At 43.6% G+C, this 22,385-nt stretch overlaps 1 protein-coding gene across 1 annotated transcript in view; it reads right to left on the reverse strand.

Annotated features, from left to right (window-relative positions):
* Nucleotides 1-22,385, reverse strand: part of LOC121289422 (collagen alpha-1(XXIV) chain) — a 615,168-nt gene that overhangs the window by 148,334 nt on the left and 444,449 nt on the right. The window contains exons 19-23 of the mRNA XM_041208885.1: nt 18,289-18,342; nt 16,562-16,615; nt 6,378-6,422; nt 2,524-2,577; nt 2,300-2,344 (exon numbers count right to left, since the gene is read on the reverse strand). Of these exons, the coding sequence (XP_041064819.1) occupies nt 2,300-2,344; nt 2,524-2,577; nt 6,378-6,422; nt 16,562-16,615; nt 18,289-18,342 (252 nt within the window). The remainder of the gene's footprint in view (nt 1-2,299; nt 2,345-2,523; nt 2,578-6,377; nt 6,423-16,561; nt 16,616-18,288; nt 18,343-22,385) is intronic.

A 22,385-nucleotide genomic window follows, 5' to 3' on the forward strand; every position in this document is an offset into this window, starting at 1 on the left:
CTAGCTTTTAATTTAAGTTTTACTAATTGAATTTGGACTCTAACAACTGCTGTGGTGGGGTTTGAACCCACATCCCCAGAGCATTAGCCCAAGGATTATTAGTCCAGTGACACTATCACTACACCACCATCTCCCCTTAAGGGCTGCAAATGAATTTGCATCAAGTTGTCTGCTGGGGGCCATTTTAAAATGCAAGGATGCCAAAATCAAGAAGTTTAATAATAACATAGAATGGGTATAGCATAGAAAGAGGCCATTTGGCCCATTGTGTTTGTTCTAGCTCTCTGAATGAGCAATTCACCTCATGCCATTTCCCCGCCTTCTCCCAGCAACCCTGCACATTATTCCTTTTCAGATAACAGTCTAGTTCCTTTTGAAAGCCTCGACTGAACCTGCCCCTACCACAGTCTCAGGCAGCGCCTTCCAGGTCCTACCCACTCGCCGTGTGAAAAAGTTTCTCTTCTTGGCTCCATTGCTTCTTTTGCCAATTACTTTAAATCTGTACCCTCTCCTTCTTGTTCTAAACATAGTCACCAATAGATCCAATCGAAAATTCAGGAGAAACCTCATTACCCAGAGAATGGTGAGAATGTGGAATATGCTACCAGGAGGAGGAATCCAGGTGAACAGCATAAATACATTTTAGGGGAAGTTGGATAAGCACATGAGGGAGAAGGGAATAGAAGGACGTGGCTGAGATGAAGAGGGGTGGGAGAAAACTTCATGTGGAGTCATGAAGCAGTTGGGTTGAATGGTCGATTTTTGTGCTGTATTTTCTATATGTTTCCATGTAACAGAAGCTATAATACAGTTACACCTCATATGGTGCAAATTTCCATGGGTAGTCACATTTTAGCGTTAGTAAAAGTCTGGCCACCCCATTCCCTCTTTGCTGACATTAATAATGTAAACAGTCACTTGGTGGTACAGAATGTGAATCTTGCTGAAAAAAGGACTTGTTGCCGAAGGTTTTCATCTTGTTCTCACCAGGACAAACACAAGAATGGCAAATTTCAAACAATCACAGCAATTTACACCACAGGAGAAAAGGATGTCAGTTGCTTGGCAAGTTGATGCTCATTGGTTGAAGCATTGCCATGGAGAAAACAACAGGGAATAGACTCCCCAAAGTCCTGGGTAATTCAAATAATGCACAAGGCTGGAACATATTCCTTTTGTTTGCAGAGAACAGGTCCCTACATATAAATGTATGTCACTCCTAATAAGTGTAAATTAGCTACAATACATCCTCGACTGATTACCTCAAATTGGTTGTTAGTGTAGCTATTAGCGCACTCAGGATTGTTCAGCAAGTGCTGCCCAATCGCAGAACCACATCTAACAGTAGGCGTTTTGTTTTGAGTTTTGTAAGTGTGGGCTGGTTAAGTACAATCTGTACTCTTGCCTATTATGAATAACCGAAGGAACATGCTGTTTATTCAATCAGCCAATTGCTGGGACATATGGCCTACAAATCTGGCATCACACCAGCACTGAAATCCATACACGGTGTTGCTTAATTGTGTGGTGTGCAGAACATCATTTTGAATGGCAGCAACCCGTTATTGGAAAATACCACTTGCATAGACACTGCTTGTCTACTGTTAGGTGTGGTTCTGCGACCGGGCAGCACTTGCTGAACAATCTTGAATGTGCTAATAGCTACGCTAACAACAAATTTAAGATAATCAGTTTCTCTTGTAACGTGGCTCATTTACGCTTGCTATAAGTGACATAAATTCACACACAGGGACCCATTTTCTGCAAACAAAGGGAATATACTCAAGCCTTACATCTTTTATGAATTACCCAGGAGATTGGGGAACCTTTAGCTCCCCATTACTTTCTCCATGGAAATGCCTGGCCAATCAGAGTTGATTTTCCAATTAATCAGCACCTTTTTCTCCTGTAGTATAAATTGTGATTGTTTGAAATCTGGCATTCTTGTGTTTGTCCTGATGAGTGCAAGATGAAAAACTTGAACAACATGTGTCTCTGCAATAGTAATGATGTAATTTCCAACTAATCACTTGTGCATCCCCTTCTGTGTATAGATATAGCAACACATCCAGGTAGCTCATTTTATACTCATTGGGATAATTCGAGGTGTCCAACTGGTATCTGCAGATGCAGTGGCCTGCATGTGTCCCAGATGATGAAACAAAAGTGCTATTATCATTGATGACATACAAAATGACATTAAAAACTTAACTCTAAAGCCGGACCTAATTGCACAGTTCATGCTGAAACTTGCCAGGGTGTTCACAATCAACTGAATTTGGAAAAGAATCAAACCTACCTGCTCTCCAATCTTCCCAAGGGTTCCCAAATCTCCTTGTTCCCCCTGTATGATCAGAATAAGGATATAAAATAATTATTATTAGCAATGTAAGCTGACTCTGAAAGAAATAATTATTTCCAGCAGTAGATGGACTGGCACTCATCGTACTGCTGACAGGAAAGTGTAGTGTGTGTGTATTGGGTGTAAAGAATTTTCTTGCAATGATAGAATATAGCAATTACCTTAATGCCTTCTAGTCCAAGCAGCCCAGGATTTCCTTTTCGGCCGAGCCTTCCCTAGAACAAATCAATCCATTGCACACAGAAGTAAACAAGACTAGTTCAATGGCCAAACACAATTACATAGAGTTTACAACATAAGAAAAGGCCATTCAGCCCCTCGAGCCTGTTCTGCCATTCAATGGTCCTAACACCATCCACCCACCTTGGCTCCATGTCCCTTAATAGCCTTGGCTTGCAAAAATTAACAATCTCTGATTTAAAACAATCAATAGAGTTAACATCTACTGTGCTTTGTGAGAGAGAGTTCCACATCCCCTACAGCCTTTGTGTGAAGAAGTGCATCCTAACTTCTCTGAATGGCCTGGCTTTGATTTTAAGGTTCTGTCCCCTTGTCATAGACTCCTCCACCAGCAGAGGCTGAGATTATCTAACCCATCAATTCCTTTCTAAATCTTAAAAAAACACAATCAAATCACCCATTAACCTTCTATTTTCCAGGCCATTACCCAGCTTGTCTGGGCTGGTGTTTATGTTCCACATGAGTCTTCCTGTCATCTTGCTCCATCTCACCCTGCCATTTACATTATTTTTAAATTGGTTCTTTTATAGGATGTGGGCATCACTGGCAAGGACAGCACCTGTTGCCCATCCTCAATTGCCCTTGAACTAAACAGCTTGCTATACCATTTCAGAGGTCAGTTAATGTATTGTTGTAGATCTGAAGTCATTTGTAGGCCAAGTACCGACATCAGATGTCCTTGTCTGAAGGAAAGCAGTAAACCAGATGTGTTTTTGCAACAATCAACAACAGGTTCATGGGCATCATTACTAGCTTTATATTCCAGTCTAATTAATTGATTGAATTCAAACTCCACTAACTGCCATGGTGGGATTTAAACCCATGCACGTAGAGCCTCTGAATTACAATGCCAGTGGCATTACCACTATGCCACTGTCTTCCTTTCTCTCGCACGTGTTTATCTAGCTTCCCTTTAAGCCTTCGATACTATCTACTCATTGTGGTACACATGTCTATATCCCTGCATATCCCTATATAGGGAAATGTGATACCTTGCATTCAATTTATTTTTACTCAGAAATCTATACGTGGGCATCCTGAAAATAAATGACAGGTTAAAAACACAATGCAAGAATCTGCAACATCTGCCATGCAATTGCACGTCAATTAAAGATGACGCATTATTTTTTCTTGAAAAGAAGCAGAACAACATGCTTCACTTGAAACCTCACTGTTGACGTTGTGTACTCAGTTTGAAGTTGGATGATTGCCTTGGCAGTTTTTGCATTGAAGCCACTTACACATATGCCCATGTGTAGATCAGATAGAGCAAAGAGATCTGGGCAAAAATTTCTGCCATGAGCCATAAAAACTTTCTTTTCTCGTTATCTTGACTCCCTTCTCTCTCCCCTTGTCCAGTCCCTTCCCACCTACATCCGTGATTCCTCTGACACCTTACGTCACATCAACAATTTCCAGTTCCCTGGCCCCAACTTCTTCCTCTTCACCATGGACATCCAATCCCTCTACACCTCCATCCCCCACCAGGATGGTCTGAGGGTCCTTAGCTTCTTCCTCAAACAGAGGCCCGAACAATTCCCATCCACCACTACTCTCCTCCGTCGGGCTGAACTTGTTCTCACACTGAACGATTTCTCCTTCAACTCCTCTCACTTCCTCCAAATAAAAGGTGTGGCTATGGGTACCCGTATGGGCCCCAGCTATGCCTGTCTCTTTATGGGGTAAGTGGAACATTCCTTGTTCCAGTCCTACTCAGGCCCCCATCCACAACTCTTTCTCCGGTACATCGATGATTACTTCGGTGCTGCTTCATGCTCTCGTCTAGACCTGGAAAAATTTATTAATTTTGCTTCCAATCTCCACCCCTCCATCATTTTCACGTGGCCCATCTCTGACACTTCCCTTCCCTTCCTTGACCTCGCTGTCTCAATCTCTGGTGGTAGACTGTCCACCAATATCCATTACAAGCCTACCGACTCCCACAGCTACCTTGACTACAACTCCTCACACTCCGCTTCCTGTAAGGACTCCATCCCATTCTCTCAGTTCCTTCGCCTCCGTCGCATCTGTTCTGATGATGCTACCTTCAAAAACAGTTCCTCTGACATGTCCTCCTTCTTCCGAGGTTTTCCACCCACGGTCATTGACAGGGCCCTCAACCGTGTCCGGCCCATCTCTCGCGCATCCGCCCTCATGCCTTCTCCTCCCTCCCAGAAACATGATAGGGTCCCCCTTGTCCTCACTTATCACCCCACCAGCCTTCGCATTCAAAGGATCATCCTCCGCCATTTCCGCCAACTCCAGCATGATGCCACCACCAAACACATCTTCCCTTCACCCCCCTGGCGACATTCCGTAGGGATCGCTCCCTCCGGGGCACCCTGGTCCACTCCTCCATCACCCCCTACTCCCCAACCCCCACCTATGGCACCACCCCATGCCCACGCAAAAGATGTAACACCTGCCCCTTCACTTCCTCTCTCCTCACCGTCCAAGGGCCCAAACACTCCTTTCAAGTGAAGCAACATTTCACTTGCATTTCCCCCAACTTAGTCTACTGTATTCGTTGCTCCCAATGTGGTCTCCTCTACATTGGAGAGACCAAACGCAGACTGGGTGACCGCTTTGCAGAACACCTGCAGTCTGTCCGCAAGAATGACCCAAACCTCCCTGTCGCTTGCCATTTCAACACTCCACCCTGCTGTCTTGCCCACATGTCTGTCCTTGGCTTGCTGCATTGTTCCAGTGAAGCCCAACGCAGACTGGAGGAACAACACCTCATCTTCTGACTAGGCACTTTACAGCCTTCCAGATTGAATATTGAATTCAACAACTTTAGGTCTTGACCTCCCTCCTCCATCCCCACCCCCTTTCTGTTTCTTCCCCTTTCCTTTTGTTTTTTTTCCAATAAATTATATAGATTTTTCTTTTTCCCACCTATTTCCATTATTTTTAAATATTTTTAAATCTTTTATGCTCCCCCCAGCCCCACTAGAGCTATACCTTGAGTGCCCTACCATCCATTCTTAAGTAGCACATTCGTTTAGATAATATCACCAACTTCGACACCTATGTGTTCTTTTGTTCTGCTGTCTGTGATATATTTTGATGATCTGCTTCTATCACTGCTTTTGCCTACAACCACACACCCCCCTCCACTTCTTTCCCCCCACCCAACACCCACCCACCAACCCCCACCCCCCCCGCCCCCCACCACCCCCCCCCCCCCACCCCCCCCCACCAACCACCTTAAACCAGCTTATATTTCACCCCTTCCTGGGATTCACCTAGTTCTGTCAAAGGGTCACGAGGACTCGAAACGTCAACTCTTTTCTTCTCCGCCGATGCTGCCAGACCTGCTGAGTTTTTCCAGGTAATTCTGTTTTTGTTTTGGATTTCCAGCATCCGCAGTTTTTTGTTTTTAACTTTCTTTGTGTCTATTGCAACAGCTTTTATCATCCCGTTGCTGCTAAAAACTTCTAGCATGAAGTTCAGCAACATTGCTAACTTCAATAAAAGACCTGTATGCCTCGGATTCATTAAAAAGGCTTCTTGCTAAAAGTGCAAAAAGAGCCCCATTATTCCTGAAAGGAAATCAGCACTTTACATGTGATTAATTACACATGAATTCAGTTCAAAAAGTACTGGTGCAACGGTGTGTAGTATGATCTATTTTTCCTGCATGAGTTCTAGAAGATTAACAGTGCAGGATGTTAACTGAGTTTCTGTGACAGGACACCCTTACGTAACAATGATGTGAGGCATTTGCATACAATTCTGGAGATGTGTTGTATTTGTAAGGTTTAGATCTTACCAGTGGTCCATGGCTTCCTGGAGGTCCCAATGGGCCTTCGTCCCCCTTTGGAACAAGGATAAATTTGCAAATATGTTAGATATTATAATGTTCACAATCACAAAATGTACAGCAGAAATTAGAATAAAACATATTGGCAGAAAACCTTGTACTGCAAGCTTTTATTAATATACAAATTGGCCATTGAGCACAGGGTGTTAATTGAATCCAAAGCCAGATGGTAAAATATGAAACTAGAAGCAAATCCTTTTCTTGATAATGGGTTTATTTACAGAATGCAGCATTACATATGTTTATCTCCTACCTACTAACCCAGTGTCCCAGCAGTCCCCTTTATAGTCTTTTGAGTACAACATTAAACAAATGGGTAAATTAACATATTAAAGTGATAGCCCCTTAAAGGGACACTGTAACAAAAGAAAACATTTTTAAAGGAAACTTAATTAAACTACAATGTTGTTTCCAGGGCTAAAGATGCATTCCAACCCACATGATGCCCAGGCAGTCCCTCTTTATAAGTATAGGTACTTAATTAAACAATGCCCGCCACCTATGTATCTTAACAATATAATTAACAAAACATTAACACAGGGGTGAAGAGAGAAGACATGATTTGTAAATGTCCAGTATTTGCTGGTCCATTTAAGCCATTAGCTGCACACAGTTTCTCAGCCTTACCTTCCAGTTAGTTTTAAATACTTGCAAGTTAATTGTCTAATAAACTGTCCGCAGAAAATTAAGGCTGTTGACTGTGTTCGAACATCCTTGCAACTAGGTAATTAATGTCATGCCAACCTCTCTGGCCCAGAAAGGGGACAATTTAAACTTTTTAGGTGGTAAACTGTTAGAGATTTTTTGTTACATTTTATTTTGTCTTTTTTTCTCTTAATCTAATATTTCATTCTCTCTTCTTTCTGTGCCTAATTTGACTCTAATTCACCCAATATCTAACTCTGTTGTTGCTCAGTTTCTTTGTCAATCCTTAAATCTCATTGGTTAAGGGGACGCTGTTGGTCCTGTTGTTCACTGAGCTCCTAGATGTCCTTGTTGCCCTCGCCATGCTGTTATCAGATCATGTTTCCAGTTAGTTATGGCGCAAAATATTATTCAGTTGAAAGATGAAGGGAAAGTCCAATTAACAGCACAGACTCTGAGATGTCGCCCTCAGACAAGACCTGGTCCATTCTTTCCAATTTTTCTTTATTCCTGATGACATTGACTGTAGCTGAGGTGCATTTCCATGGCTGGGATTTTCTGTTCCTGCCCTCGGCAGGGTACGCTGCCGATGGGACAGGAGGCAGAAATCCATTGACTTTCATTGGGAGTTTCCAGTCCCCTCAGTCTTTGTATACCCTGAAGGTGCCTCACCTAACCTGCTATCTTCCAGTTATTGCAGTAGGTGAAGCCGTGATTTACTTGCACCTCTTCCAGTTTTAGTGTATTGTATACGCTGCTCACAAGGTGAACATAGGAATAGGAGCAGGATTAGGCCACTCAGCACCTCAGACCTGCTCTGCGATTCAATAAGATCATGGCTGATCTGACTATGGCCTTAACTCCACTTTCCTGTCTGCCAGGCACCCCCTCCCAACCCACCCCCCACCCCCCCCCCCCCACCCCCACCCCCATCCCCTACCCCCACCCACCCTCAATAACTCTTGACTCCATTGTAGATCAAAAACCTGTCTAACTTAGCCTTGAATATATTCAATGACTGGCTCTTTGGCCCAGTGAATTCCAAAGATTAACAACACTCTGAGAGAGGGGATTCCTTCTCATCTTCATTTTAAAAGGGAGACCCGTTATTTTTAAACTGTGTCCTGTGGTTCTAGATTCCCCCATGAGGGGAATCATTCTCTCAGCATCGACCCTGTCAAGCCCCCTCAGAAATGTATATGTTTCAATAAGATCACCACTCATTTTTCTAAACCCTGGTGAGAATAGGCCCAACCTGCTCAACCTTCCCTCATAAGACAACCCCCCCATCCCAGGAATAAGTTCTCTGAACTGCTTCCAATGCAAGTGTGTCACTCCTTAAATATGGTGACCAAAACTATACACAGTATGCCAGGTGTGACCTCATCAATGCCCTGTACAGCTGTAGCAAGGCTTCCCTCCTTTTGTGCTCCACCCTCCCTTACATTTTCCTTCCTGATCACTTACTGTACCTGCATGCTGACTTTTTGTGATTCATATACAAAGATGCCCAGATCCCTCTGGACTGCAGCGTTCCGCAGTCTCCCTCCATTAAAATAATATTTTGCTTTTCTGTTCTTCCTGCCAAAGCGGACAACCTCACATTGTTCTTCATCTCCCCCCCTCCCCCTTTCACTTACTCAAAGCTTAACACCTCCCTATCTTCCTTCACAACCAACCAGAGAACAGGTTATATTAGACTTGGTATTGTGTAATGTGACAAGATTAGTTAATGACCTCAGAGTGAAGGCACCCCTAGGTAGCAGAGATCACAATGTGGTTGGATTTTACATCCAGTTTGAAAGGGAGAAGAGTGGGTCTGAGATTAGTATTTTAAACTTAAATAATGGCAACTACATGGGCATGAGAGCTAAGCTAGCTGAAGTGAACTGGGATACTAGGCTTGGGGATAGATTAATAGTGAAGCAGTGGCAGACATTTAAGGAGATATTTCAGAATACACAGAATAAGTATGTTCCTACTGTTAAAAAAAATTCTAAAGGGAGGACCCACCATCTGTGGTTAACAAAAGAAGTTAAGGAAAACTTATGAAAAAAGCACAAAGATGAGTGGCAGGTCAGACGATTGGTCAGAATATAAAGAAAAGGCAGAGAATGACTAAAAGGTTAATCAGGAGAAAAAATTAAGAGTGTGAGAGGAAGCTAGCTAGAAATGTAAAAATGGATAGCAAGAGCTTCTACAGGTATGTAAACAGAGAAAGAATAAGTAAGTTTTGGTCCGCTAGAGAGTGAGAATGGGGAGTCAATAGTAGATAATAAGGAAATGGTGGATGAAACAAACAAATATTTTGCTTCGGTCTTCACCATAGAGAATATAAAAAACATTCTAGTAATAGCTGTAAATCAGGAGGTGGAAGGGAGAGGGGAGCTTAGTGAAATTACAATCTCTGGGGAAGTGGTATTGAGCAAACTGATGGAGCTGCAGGCTGACAAGTCTCTAGGTCCAGATAGACTTCATCCCAGGGTCTTAAAAGACGTGGCTAATGAGGTGGTGGATGTGTTGGTGTTAATTTTCCAAAATGCCCTAGATTCTGGAAAGGTTCCATCAGACTGGAAAGTAGCAAATATAACTCCCCCAATTCAAGAAGGGAGCCAGAAAAAAGGAAACTATAGGCCAGTTAGCTTGACGTCTAAACTAGGGAAGATGTTAGAATTGACCATTAAGGAGGTTATAATTGGGCACTTAGAAAAAATCAAGGCAATTGGGTAGAGTCAACATGGTTTTGTGAAAGGGAAATCATGCTTAATCAAGTTATTGAAGTTCTTTGAAAAACTAATATGCGCTGTGGATAAAGGGGAGCCTGTAGATGTGCTGTGTTTTCACATGACATGAAAATAAACTTTGAAGGTAAACTAGCAAGTAATATAAAAACAGACAGTAAGAGCTTCTTTAAATAAAGAAAAAGGAAGAGAGAGGCCAAAGCCAATATAGGACTGTTAGAGAATGAGGCTGGGGAACCAGGAAATGGCAGAGGAGCTGAATAAATACTTTGCATCAGTTTTCACAGTAGAAGACACTAATAGCATTCCAAAAATACTAAATAATCACGAAGCAAAAGGGTGGGAGGAAATAAATCCAATAACTATCACTAGGGAAAAAGTACGAGGGAAACTAATGGGACTAAAGGCCGATAAGTCCCCTGGAGCTGATGGGTGCATCCTGGGATATTAAAGGAAGTAGCTACAGAGATAGTGGATGCGCTGGTAGTAATCTTCCAAGAATCCTTAGATCCTGGAAAAGCCCCAGAGGGTTGGAAAACTGCCAATATAACATCCTTATTCAAAAAGGGAGGGAGACAAAAAACAGATAACTATAGACCAGTCAGCTTAACCGTTAGCTGTCACTGGGAAAATGTTAGAGCCTATTATAAGGGATGTAATAGCAGAGCATTTAGAAATACACGATCTAATCAAGCAGAGTCAACATGGCTTCATGAAGGGGAAATCATGCCTGACACATTTATTAGAATTCTTTGAGGAAGTAGGAAGAAGGATATATAAAGGGAACCAGTAAATGTAATACATTTGGATTTCCAGAAAGCATTTGATAAGGACCCACACATAAGGTTACTTAATAAGTTAAGAGTCCATGGTGTTGGGGGTAGTATATTAGCATGGTTAGAGGATTGGCTAACTAGTAGAAGACAAAGAGTTGGGAAACGGGGGGGCATTTTCAGAATGGCAACATGTAACTAGAGGAGTGCCACGGGGATATATTATATACTATATACATGTAATATATATATATTATTTACAATATATATTAATGACTTGGATGAGAGAAATGAATGTACTATCGCCAAGATTGTGGATGACACAAAAATAAGCAGGAAGGCAAGTGGTGAGGATGATACAAAGAGTCTACAGAGGGATATAGACAGGTTAAGTGAATGGGCCAAACTGTGGCCGATAAAATATAACGTGGGAAAGTGTGAGGTTATGCACTTTGGCAGGAAGAATAGAGGAGAAAGACTGCAGAAAGCTATAGCACAGAGGGATTTGGGAGTCCTCGTGTATGAATCACAAAAAGCTAACATACAAGTTCAGCAGTTAATAGAGAAGGCAAATGGAATGTTGGCCTTTACTTCAAAGGGAATGGAGTATAAAATTAGGGAAGTCTTCCTAAAACTATACAAGACTCTAGTTAGACCAGACCTAGAATCCTGTGAACAGTTTTGGTCCCCTTATCTAAGGAAAGATATACTGGTATTGAAGGCAGTCCAGAGAAAGTTCACTAGGTTGATCCCGGGAATGGAGGATTTTCGTATGAGGAGAGGTTGAGTAGTTTGGGCCTGTACTTATTGGAGTTCAGAAGAGTGAGAGGAGGCCTTATTGAAACATATAAGATTCTTAGGGGGCATGACAGGGTAGATGCTGAGAGGTTGTTTCCCCTTGTGGGAAAATCTAGGACCAGAGGGCATAATCTTAGAGTAAAGGGTCGCCCATTTAAAATAGAGATTAGGAGGAATTTCTTCTCTCAATCTGTGGAATTCTTTACCGCAGAGGGCTATGGAGGTTAAGCATATCCAAGGCTGAGATAGACAGGTTTTTAAACAGTAAGGGAATCAAGGGTTATGGGGAAAAGGCAGGAAAGTGGAGTTGAGGATTATCAGATCAGCCATGATCTCATTGAATGGAGGAGCAGACTTGATGGGCTGAATGGCCTACTTCTGCTCCTACGTATTATGGTCTTATGGTCTGTACTTGGATTTCCAGAAGCAGTTGATAAGAGTTATTCAAAGGTTATGGTGTAGGGGTTAGCATGGATAGAAGATTGGCTGGCTGGCAGAAGACAGAGAGTAGGCATAAATGGGTCTTTTTCTGATTAGCAGGATGTGACGAGTGGAGACCCACAGGAGTCCATGCCAGGACCTCAGCTTTTTACAATTTATATCAATAACTTAGATGAGGGGAGTGAAGGCATGGTAGTTAAATTTGCAGATGATACAAAGTTAGGTAGGGAAATATGTTGTGAAGAGGACATAGGAGGTTGCAGATGGATATAGATAGATTGAGTGAGTGGGCAAAGATCTGGCAAATGGAGTTTAACATGGGAAAATGTGAAGTTGTTCACTTTGGCAGGAGGAATTAAAAAAAACAGAGTATTAGTGAAACAGAGAATGACTGCTGTTTTCCAAGGTGCAGAGGGATCTAGGTGTTCTAGTACATGAGTCACAAAAAGTTAGTATGCAGGTACAGCAAGTCATTAAGAAGGTTAATGGAATGCTATCCTTTATTAGAAGAGGAAATGAATATAAAAGTAAGGATGTTATGCTTCACTTATACAGGACATTGGTGCGACCACATCTCAAATACTGAGTGCAGTTTTGGTCTCTTTATTTAAGGAAGGATGTAAATGCATTGCAGGAGGTTCAGAGGGGGTTTACTAGATTGATACCTTGAATAAGCGGGCTGTCTTATGGGGAAAGGTTGGACAGACTGGGCTGGTGTTTAGAAGAGTGAGGGGTGACTTGATTGAAGTAGGTAAGATCCTGAATGGTCTTGACAAAACGGACATGGAAAGGATATTTCCTCTTGTGGGTGAGTCCAGAACTAGGGGGCACTGTTTTAAAATTAGGGGATGCCTTTATATGACAGAGATGAGGAGAATTTTTTTCTCTCACAGAGTTGTGTGTCTTTGGAACTCTCTGCCTCAGAAGGGAGTGTCATTGAATATTTTGGAGATGGATTCATGGGCATCATAGGCCAGCATTTGTTGCCCATCCCTAATTGCTCTTGACAAACTCAGAGGGCATTTAATCGTCAGTCAGATTGCAGTGGATGCAGAATCACATGTGGACCAGACCAGGTAAGGACAGCAGGTTTCCTTCCCTAAAGGACATTAGTGAACCAGATGGGTCTTAATGACAATCGATTCACAGTCAGACTTTAATTGAATTCAAATTCCACCAGCTGCTGTGGATGGATTTGAACCCATGTCCCCAGAGCATTACCCTGGGTCTCTGGATTACTAGCCCACCACCTTCCCTGTGAGCAGTTGTATAGCTGAAGCAAAACATCCCCTGTGAACAACTGGGTTAATCAATCTAGTTTGAATTTAAACAAATCTTGGCAGTTAACGGTCCCATGGTGCATTCTCCATGGCAATGCCTCTACCAGAGTCCAACTGCCAACCAATTAGCACAGTCTTCTCATGCTGTATAAATTGCCATTCCCTTTACAATTGGTATTCTTGGGAATTCTGTCCTGATGATGAAAAGCTTCAACTGCCTCTCTCTTTCTCAGCAATTCCCAGAAATATGCAGCATCCCTCGGGGAATTTTGTCGGAGCAGAGCGGAGCAGAGTTGGGGAAGACAGGGCACCCCTTAGCTGCCAGTTGGTAAGTTTAAATCAAAAACAGAATTACCTGGAAAAACTCAGCAGGTCTGGCAGCATCGGCGGAGAAGAAAAGAGTTGACGTTTCGAGTCCTCATGACCCTTCAAAGTTTAAATGTCCAGTTCAAATGGATGAGTGAATGGGTGAGTGGATAAGTGGGTGAATGAGTGAGTGGGTAGGTTGGTAAGTGAGTAGGTGGGTAGTGGGTAGAGGGCAGGTTGTGGAGGTGGGTAGGTGGGTGAGGTGGATAAGTGGGTAGGTGGGTAAGTGTGTAGGTGGGTGAGAGAGGTGAGGTGGTTGAGGTGGGTAAGTCAGTAGATGGGTAAGTGGGCGAGTTAGGTAGGTGGGTAGGGGGTGGGTGGGTGAGTGGGCAGTCAGGTCAGAGTGTAGTCAGGTCGGCTTGGGGGGAAGTAGTCGGCGGGGTTGAATGGTAGTCAGAGGATTGGGGGGGCACTTGGGCCGGGGGGTAGTTGGGTCAGGTCAGGGGGTATCTGGGGGGTTGGGAGGGTACTCAGTTCAAGATGATAGTTGGGTGGCTGGGGGGGTTGTAGTCGGGTTGGGTCAGGGGGTACTTGGGCCAGGTCAGGGGGAAAGTCAGGGGAATGATTAGGGGATTAGCTGTGTAGTTATCCAGGTGTTAGACTAGGCTTTTTCTATCCAACATTTCCTGGGTTTACCCAGGTAAGTATCACTGAACTGTCCAAAGTCTCCAACTGTAACTCAGGGTCAGAGGCTTTCATGAAGAGTCCTGGGGAATATGGGAATTGCCCATCGGAAGTTGAAACTTTGTAGGCAATTCCCAAAGAGGTCCACACATCAGAACTTCCACACAGGGCCCGCGTATCTTCAACCATAAGCCTGGTCTCTGACAATCCTGAGACCGGAAGATTTGGGCCATCATTTCTCTCTCCCCTGATGCTGTCTGACCTCCTGAGTATTTCCAGCATTTTCTGTTTTTACTTTTGTGGCCTATTTTCCACACGTCCTTATCGTATAAATGTCAACATTGGGTCTGACCATGAAGGTTTTGACAATCAAGCCTGATTCTGTACTCACCCTACGTCAACCTGTGCACAAGAATAGGAAGCCATTCAGTCCCTCAAATCTGTTCCACCATTCAGCGAGATCATGACTGTTCTGTATCTTAACTCCTTCTATCCATCTTGGCTCTGAATGCTTAATACCCTTACCCCACAAAAAAATCTATCTGAGTTTTGAAATTTTCAATTGACCCTCAGCCTCAATAGTTTTTTGGGAAAGAGAGTTACAGATTTCTACTAACCATTATGTAAATAAATGCTTCCTTCCATCACCCCAATCAGGTTGTCATGAACCTTTGAAAAGTTAAGTTGAAAATGTCCCCCAACCATCTACCCCCTCCCATGCCAAGGTGTGGCCCACCACCCACTCCCCATGTCTACTCATGCCCCTCATGCCAAGGGATGCCCCCACCCAACCCATACAATCCCCAGGCTGCCCATTCCAAGCTATGGAACTCCCATGCCCATTCACTCACTATACATTGTATACAACCAATGAGCCCTATACTGACAATAGTATGTATAAAAAAAAAAGGCTTTTAAAAAACAGTCATTCATTGATAACTTTCCACTTGCTGAAATAAACTCCCTTTTTATGACAGGGCAATGAAAATGCCAATTATCTGGACAATTCAAAGTATCAATAGCTGAAACTGCAGGTGTAGAAACCTCTTTAACTTGTGTAATTAAACATTGTGCAATTGACAGAAAAGATCAAAGAGCCAGAGCTATCGATCAAGCAATGTTTTCCTTGGGGCTCAGGTGCTTCAACAAGTTAATGGATTTCTGGCCTCTTAGCCAAGCTTCATTACTGAAACAAATAAGATTCTTAGGGGGTTTGACAGGCTAGATGCTGAGAGGTTGTTTCCCCTTGTGGGAGATTCGAGGACCAGAGGGCATAATCTCAGAGTAAGGAGTCAGAGATGAGGAGGAATTTCTTCTCTCAGAGGGTAGTTAATCTGTGGAATTCTTTACCGCAGAGGGCTGTAGAGGCTGGGTCGTTAAGTATATTCAAGGCTGAGATAGACAGATTTTTAATCAGTAAGGGAATCAAGGGTTATGGGGAAAAGGCAGGAAAGTGGAGTTGTAGATTATCAGATCAGCCATGATCTCATTGAATGGCAGAGCAGACTCGATGGGCTGAAAGGCCTACTTCTGCTCCTACATCTTATGGTCTTATGGTTATGTACTCTTGACAGCCTAGACATCCGTTTGAGTACTAAAATACCTGAGCCCCAGGGAAAACATTGCCTGATTGACAGTACTGCGTCTCTAATCTATACTGTAAGTTACACCATGTTTATTTACACATGATATAGTGGTTTCAATTGTTTGCAATTTCTGCTTTAATACTTTAAAGGGTCTGGATGGTTGACACTTTTATTTTCTTGTGGTTAAAAAAGGAGTTTGTAACTAAAGTGGGAAGTTGTCAATGAATTACTGTCGTCTTTGAAGTTTTGTTTCTACACATCTTACTGTTACTGTAGGGATCATTGGTTCTACACAGTGCATAGTGGGTGAATGGGCATGAAAGTGCCATTGCTTGGCATGGAGGCCTTAGGAGATGGGTAAAGGGCATAAGCTGGCAAGGATGTGGCATGGGGTGTGAGGGGTTGTGAGGGGAGAGGACAGGGGACCCTTACCTTTTTTATGATAACTAGGATGAAGTGGCCCAGCACTGAGACGGGTCTTGTTTACAGCCCACCTCCCACGCCCAGCAGCCCCTGGGGTGGCCTGTGGGCTCTTTCCTGGGTTGACTGAGCAGACTGCAGCCCACACCGCCAAACCCTCTCCCCCCCAGCAATGAAAATCCCGTCCTTGCAGGTAGTTTATCGCAAGGCAGGTCGGCCAAACCAGGAAAGGTCCCACCAGCTGCTACCCACGTGGGGAATGAAAATCCAGCTCATGAGTGCAAATATTTCTTTCAATAACAGATTTAATGAGGCACACGCCAGGAAATGCCCTGATGTGAACATGAACCGTTCAATACTTTTGACAAATTGGACTTTTGAGGAATGTCAGATGTTGTTCTTGTGGTTTGGGAGATTAATGTTTTACTGATCCCCCTCAGTGGGTTTCTTCCTGCTTACCTCTTGTCCCTTTGGCCCCTGTGGTCCCAATGGTCCTCTGTCACCTGGATCACCCTAAACAGTTCCACACACACACACACACACAAAAAAAATTAACATTATAAAAAACAGTGCATTAGGGTTGGCAAAACAAAACTTACTTCAGAGTGACAGAGTTCTAAAAGAAAGTATATTCTTCCTTCGTAAGAGAAACTTACTGAGTAAATTGATACATGACATGCCATTAAAAAAATGATAAAACTGAAAACCGTGACACAAAGCTCCTATGACAGAGACACTGCACCTGTTAGCAAGGGGGTAGCCTCACTGTTGTGGACTGAGTGTATTGTGGATTCAGATAATTTTTCTTTGCAATGCCTAAGAGCAAAATTAAGGGAGGTTTTGTGATGCAGTGGGCAGAGCCCTTGCCTCACAGCCAGAAGCTCTGAGTTCAAGTCCCATCCCAGGACTTGATGGCCAAGGAAGGTGAGTGCTTAACGCAGCCAAACAAGTTGATTATCAACCTGTAAATTCTTCCAACCCACGCCAATGGCAGGCGTTAAGATCTGAAGGGATTCCTGATCAGCCGTGTGATGGAAAGGATGTTGGAGCTATTCGTAGCTCCAGACTACAACATCCATGTAAAGTGCATGTTGCCACAGCAACTCGGACTCCTTGGGGGATTGGGGTGTGCAGTTGGCTGGATGGCCAGTGTGGATCAGATTGATACCATAGGCATGGGGTCCGATCCCTATTGGGGTGGATCGAGACCTGCCTCCTTGCTCCACCTTGGCGGAGATCATGGTGCAGTGGGTCAGGCCTGTCTTCAGGCAGAGAACTGAAGAAGTGTAAAATTGGAGTATTCCCTCCTAGCCTTGCACAATAAGTGGTCATTTGAGGTCAAAGTAAGTTGTTGAAGTTCTTCCTTGCCAAGGATTGCCAACTCTGGTTGGATGGATTCCTAGAAGTCTCATCAAATGATCTTTGCCCCACCCCCCCCCATAGCCCGTTTACCTTCATGACTCCCCACCAACACCCATCCCCCACTCCAGCCCCACATACCAGGTGTAAAGCAAGCAGATGTTTGCGTTGATTCATCAACCCAAAAGTGGGTGGAGTTGGGGTTATGTGAGGTGTTAAAACTTGATGAATCTAAACAATAAACCCCAACCCTCCCACTTGCAGCTTCGATGGAGGCAGGACAGGAGCTAGGCAACATGTCAAGTTTCAGAAGGCATGCTGGCCAATTAAACAGTTGAGTGGCAGCCTCCGATTTCCTGATCTCCTGGTCATTTCCTCATCACACCCAAGCATGCCCATGAAGGGAGGATAGGTGCACCACATCGACTGGCAGCGGAAGAAGGATGGGCAGGTGCTTGAGGTAGCGATACCCTACTGATACCCAGCCCTTGGGAAGGTCCACCTCCCTGGGATCTGCCCATCTTGTTTCTGCTGCACGGCTGAGCCAGAGTTTGCCTCCTGCTTTGCAAATCTGTTTTCACCCCCATTGGACCCACTCTTGTTTCTTGACTTACCTCAATATGACTCCCTATGGCTTTGCACCACCAAACCTTGTCAGTTAACCACTCACTCAACTCAAATGACAAGGCCCTATTATTATCCTACCACTGCACTTGTTTAGAAATGCGTTCATCTGTAACAGCTTCCAGTTCTGGTGAAAGGTCATTAATTTGTCTCTCTCACTCTTTTGAGCATTCCTTGTTAATTTGATAGACAGCTCAACCTACCTTTGGGCCCTCTGGTCCGTTCGGGCCTGGTAAACCAATGTCTCCTGGGAAACCCTTGAAACAACAAAAACAATAATGAGTATTACTAAAAAAGACTTGCTGTCGAAGCATTTTGTCTTGCACTCATCAGTACAGATGCAAGCATTTTCCAACCGTAATGGGGAACAACAATTTATACTGCATGTGGTGGCATAATAAGACCATAAGACCAATAGACATAGGAGCAGAAATTATGCCCTTCGGCCCATCGAGTCTGCTCTGCCATTCAATCATGGCTGATAAGTTTCTCCACCCCATTCTCCCGCCTTCTCCCCGTAATCTTTGATCCCCTTACCAATCAAGAACCTATCTATCTTGGTCTTAAATACACTCAATGACCTGGCCTTCACAGCCTTCTGTGGCAATGAATTCCATAGATTCACCACTCTCTGGCTAAAGAAGTTTCTCCTCATCTCTGTTCTAAAAGGTCTTCCCTTTACTCTGAGGCTGTGCCCTCGGGTCCTAGTCTCTCCTACTAATGGAAACATCTTCCCCACGTCCACTCTATCCAGGCCTTTCAGTGTTCTGTAAGTTTCAATCAGATCCCCCCTCATCCTTCTAAACTCCATCGAGTATAGACCCAGAGTCCTCAAACATTCCTCATATGTTAACCTTTCATTCCTGGGATCATTCTCATGAACCTCCTCTGGACCCTCTCCAGGGCCAGCACATCCTTCCTGAGATACAGGGCCCAAAATTGCTCACAATATTCTAAATGTGGTCTGACCAGATCCTTATAAAGCCTCAGCAGCACATCCCTGCTTTTATATTCTAGTCCTCTAGAAATAAATGCCAACATTGCATTTGCCTTCCTAACTATCGACTCAACCTGCAAGTTAACCTTAAGAGAATCCTGGACTAGGACTTCCAAGTCCCTTTGCACTCCAGATGACCATAAAGTCCATAATGACACTGGACTAGTAATCCAGCAGCCCAGACTAATGCTCTGGGGACATATGGGTTAAAATCCCACAATGGCAGCTGGTGGAATTTAAATTCAGTTAATAAATCTGGAATATAAAGCTAGGTCTCAGTAATGGTGACCATGAAACTATCATCGATTGTCATAAAAACCCATCTGGTTCTCTAATGTCCTCTAGGGAAGGAAATCTGCCATTTTGTGATCTGGCCTATATGGGATTCTAGACCCACAGCAATGTGGTTGATTCTTAATTGCCCTCTGAACTTGTTTAGCAAAAGTCAGTCCAAGGGCATTTAGGGATGGGCAACAAATGCTGGCCTTACCAGCAACACCCACATCCACTGAAAGAATAAAGAAAAAAGCATGTTGATTGGTTGTCAAGTAGACTCTAATTGGTAGTGGCGTTGCCATGAAGAATGCAGCAGAGAACAGTTAACTGCCAGCTGTTATTTGAAAACAGAAAGATCAAGGATGCCATTAAAATCAATAGAAGTATAAATTGTTTTAACATGTGTTCTGCACTTTGCTGAACTTAGGTGGAGATCTCACCAGGGTTAAATCAAGATGACGGCTTGCACAACAAGCATTGTATTCACTCGAGTTTAGAAAATTCAGGGGCGCTTTAATTGAGTTGCTTAAGAGATTTGATAGGATATAGAGAGAGAAACTATTTCATCTGGTTGGTGAGCTCATAACATTGGAGCAGACCCTTAAAATTAGTGCTCAGCCATTCAGGAGTGATGTTGGGAAGCATTTCACACCAAGGGTAATGGAAATCTGGAACTCGCTCCCCTAAAAAGCCGTGGATGCTGGAAGCCAACCTAACATGTCCAAACTGAGATTGCAAGATTTGTGTAATGGAATCAGGGCGAATAGAGTTAAGTTACAGACCAGGAATTGATTTTTTTTTTGCATGGCAGACTAGGCTGGAGGGGCTGAATGGCCTCCTCCCAACTGTATGTTGTTAGCAAAACAATTATTAAACTAAATGAGTTGAGTTGTATAAGAACTCTACTCAACCACTGGAGCCATGTGCTCTGTTATGGTTAAGCTGCAGTCACCTTACCCAGGACATGAATACACAGGCTCTTGCAGGCACTCGTGTCACACAAGCAGTTCTGTTCGAAAGCAACCTCCGATTGCCCTTCACCTGATTTGACTCAACCCTTGTGTTCAAATGCAAATAAGCAATTTCTAACACAAAGAAACAATCAAATCAGCTACAAGTTCAAACCCGGCATTTGTCTCACTCCAGTGTAGAAGGAACTCGAGAAGATGCCGTTCAAATTATTCAAAGATCTGGAAGTATTTAATTTCCAAACTTTTTTTAACAGTAACATAAACGCAACGGCACACGTGTGTGGAATATACAGAACAAATTATTTCCGAACACGATCCACAAATGTTTTCTTTTTCTTTTAACCTTATGGATAAGGCAATATTTCACCGTCCCCTTGTGATTCTCTGTGCAACCTAACCATGGAACAGGGGCATAGAATTACACAGCACTGGAGGAGCTCATTCGGCCCATCGTGCATGCGCCAGCTCTTTAAAAATGCCGTTCAATTAATCCCACTTGTCTTGCTTTGTCCCCCATGGTCCCACAGAGTTCTTTCTTTCAAGTATTTATCCGATTCCTTTTCAATGGCTGTCGTGGAATCTGCTTCCACCACTCTTAATGGCATTGTGTTCCAGGCATGATTCTTCCTTCCACAATAATTTGACTAAAATAACGGTGCCGATTGTCGATGTGTTCAAGTACGTTGTGTATAGGCATGAGGACAATGTATTCCTTTGGCCCTCACCTCAATCACCAAAAACCTGCAGGGATAAGTAGATGTCTGTTTGCGGGAAATTTGTCAATGTTTCCATTCGGATTCCCCTTTCTTCCTTCACTCCCACTTGCAAACCCACCATTCAGAAGACAAATCTCTGGCACATTTCCGTTATGTACCGTGTCAGGACCGGATTTTGACACAAGTCGTTTTACTTCAAAGGAATTCGAACTCACTTTGAAATTCTGAGAGATACGATCAGAAATGCAAACCTCTTTCTGGCTCCCTTTGTAGAATGGTTTTACGTTGTTCAAGATTTGTTGGACTGTTACTGAGTCTTCTTTCTGCATGCAAGCGTTTCCCTATACCCAGGGATTTCGGTGCAGTCTTTCATTTCTGCACCAGTTTTCAATTCAAATCATGCAAACGCTTCTTATAAACTGATTGACTGCTTTGTGGAAACAACTAAATTAGTGGTTGTTTGGTTGGTGTCACACTTGGTTTCCAAAACACCATTTGATAAATTCTCCCGATTGGGAAGGATTTCATTGTGATAGCTTAGAAGCCAGGTACTGTGCTGGGAATTGGTTGGATTCTCATAGCGGAGGATTAGCTTCAGTGGGAGTACAGCCGTTTTGCAGAACGTCACAGGAAGAGAGCTGGTCCAGCAATGCCTCGAAATTCTTTTCAAGTTCTTCCATGGTCTACCCCGCCCCACCTACAATCCCCCCAACCCCGCAACTCTCCTCCAGCCCCACAACGCTCCGAGATCCCACACCCTCCAAATTCTGGCTCCTTGAGCATTCCTGGTTTTAATCACTTCACCATTGGACGGCCAGGTATTCAGCTGCCTGGGCCTTAACCTCTGAAGTTCCCTTCCTAAATCTTGCCACCCCTCTACCTCTGTATCCTTTTTTAAGGCAGCCCTTCAATCCTTCCAAATTCTTAGAGGCCTCGATCAGGTCAGCCCTCCGCCTTCACTGCTCTAGAGAAAATGTGCCTTAGCCGCTTCAAACTTTCCTGATAGTTATAACCTCACAGTTAGGTTATCCTTTCTCTAAATCTTTTTTCCACCAAGTGGACAGGATGGAGTTAAGATGCAGATAAGCTATGAACTACCCAATAATGGAACAGCTGGGTGGGCTGAATGGCCTGGGTCTGTTTCTGTGTTTCTAAATACATTACACTTGTGTTTTTTTTAATCATTCACAGATGTGGACATTGCTGCCAAGGTCCTCCCTAACCTTCCTTGAGAAAGAGATGGTGAGCCACCTTCTTGAATATAACTGAGCGACTTGCTGGGCCATTTTAAGGGCAGTTAAGAGCAACCACATTACTGTGGGTCTGGAGTCACATGTAGG

Source organism: Carcharodon carcharias, chromosome 16, assembly GCF_017639515.1.
Source record: "Carcharodon carcharias isolate sCarCar2 chromosome 16, sCarCar2.pri, whole genome shotgun sequence".
NCBI classification, from domain to species: Eukaryota; Metazoa; Chordata; class Chondrichthyes; order Lamniformes; family Lamnidae; genus Carcharodon; species Carcharodon carcharias.